At 32.4% G+C, this 2,030-nt stretch overlaps 1 protein-coding gene across 1 annotated transcript; it reads left to right on the forward strand.

The window, feature by feature from the left end:
• The first annotated feature begins 1,113 nt into the window (after positions 1-1,113).
• Positions 1,114-1,823, forward strand: LOC110098362. The gene has a single exon (XM_020825182.2). It carries the CDS (start codon positions 1,237-1,239, stop codon positions 1,780-1,782), a length of 546 nt encoding a protein of 181 aa, XP_020680841.1. The 5' UTR covers positions 1,114-1,236; the 3' UTR covers positions 1,783-1,823.
• Positions 1,824-2,030: the final 207 nt, after the last annotated feature.

Raw genomic sequence — 2,030 nt, forward strand, 5'->3', positions numbered from 1 at the left:
AATAATATGACAACAGTTTTTAAGTTTTTTTTTTTTTTACAAATAGTCCCTATAATAAGAACAACAACAACGTCAGGCCTTTATCCCACTATATGCATGGGGTTGGCTACATGAATCTTTTTTCTTCATTGTGTTTTGTTAAGAGTCAAATACCCATTTAAATCTATTAAATAAATGTCATTTTTAATATTTTCTAACCAAGTTTTTAAAGTCCATCTCTATCTTTCTTAACATAAGTCAAATCTAATACATCTACTTCCCTAACCAGGTCATTGGCAGGTCGTCGTTTTATGTGACCAAACCATCTAAGGCGACTCTCTCTAATCTTGTCTTTCACTGAAGCTACTCCAACCTTTTCACGTATTTGCTCATTTCATATACTGTCTATAAGAGTAAAGCCACTCATCCACCAGAGCATGCTTATCTCTGCAACACTTAACTTAATATTATGCTTCTCTTTTAATGACTAACATTCTGCACCATAAAGCATTGCAATTCTTACAACCATCTTATAGAATTTTTCCTTAAATTTGAGGGGTACTTTTCTATCACACAAGAACCCGATGCATTCCTCCACTTCAACCATCCAACTTGAATTCTACTGATAATATTCTGATCCATTTCACCATTACCATGAACAATAGACCCAAGATATCTAAAACGTGTACTCTTATTAATAACTTGATCACCCAAATAATCTCTAACGGACATTTAAAAAAAAAGGTGGAATTACATAAATAACATCGAAATTTTGCTTATTAACAAAACTAATATTCATGCCATTTATTGAAACTATCAAACTCATATATTTGCACATAACACGATAAAATCATTGGTAATTCAACAAAGTAAAAAAATATGTGGGGTTTTATTGTGAATTTCTTTATTTGGATAAGAGTTTGAAAAAAATAAAAAATAAAAAAGGTTAGTTTTGTAAAAAATTAAATTTTAAATGTTTGAAATTGCCCCTTTAAAAAAATATAACCAATAAATATCAGAAATATCTGACAAGATCAAAATCTGCTCACAGAACTCCACACCTTCTATAAATACTCTGTACATCCTACTGAAAATCCTCCATGTCTCTTAGTCAATTCTTTTCCTTCTTAGCATTCCAAAATCACAATAACTCTCTTTTTCTATCCTCGATCAGTCTTCCATTCCATCTCTTGAATAACAGTTAATCCCACAGAACTCTGATTATCTCAACTCCCAATTCATCTTCTTCCTTCCAAAATGAAGAACGTCAAACCTTCAGCCTTCTTGAAACAGATCTTCTCCTTCCTATCCACCATTGTTAAAGCCAAAACCATGGCAATGAAGAACAAAACCAGTGCCATCAAAACCAGGCTTCTTATTTTCAATCTTCTTCGCAATAAAAATGTTCTTTTGAGCAAAATCAACCACAAGATTCATGCCATTATGGGAGAGAATTACAGTAAGGCAATTGTATTATACAACAATGCAGCAAAGAAGATATCTGCGGACATTAGTAAAATGGAAGATGTTGAACTCAATGAAGAAGATGACTATCCAGATCTTAGAAACACATTCTTTGAGTTGGAAGACGAAGAAGATGAAGAAGATGATGAGATTGTTAATAGAACAGGATCTGTTATAGATCTGGTGAGGAACTCTAGAGAAGATGGCAATGGCTTTTGTCTTGAAGATGAGATAGATCATGTTGCTGATGTGTTTATAAGGAGGTTTCATAGAGAGATGAGGATGCAGAAGCAAGAGTCTTTCAAGAGGTATAGGGACATGTTAGCAAGAGGTGTCTAGGAAGGAAGACATTCTCAACTGAATTCATCATCATCATCAGCAGCATCTATGAAATTTTTGAGAAATCAATTGAAAATTTTCATGATATGATAGAATAAGAATGGCCATGATCATGCATTATTTGTTTTAGAGAAAAAGCATGATGAATGGATAGTGTATGCTATAAATAATATATATATGATATATGTATGCTACGTGAACATGCTTTGTTGTTTTTCAATATGGATTATGTAATTTCATTTATGTAT

Source organism: Dendrobium catenatum, unplaced genomic scaffold (genome assembly GCF_001605985.2).
Source record: "Dendrobium catenatum unplaced genomic scaffold, ASM160598v2 original_scaffold_174383, whole genome shotgun sequence".
Classification (NCBI taxonomy): Eukaryota; Viridiplantae; Streptophyta; class Magnoliopsida; order Asparagales; family Orchidaceae; genus Dendrobium; species Dendrobium catenatum.

Coding starts and splice junctions, on each gene's coding strand:
- LOC110098362 (XM_020825182.2), top strand. CDS start 1,237: ATGAAGAACGTCAAACCTTCAGCCTTCTTGAAACAGATCTTCTCCTTC.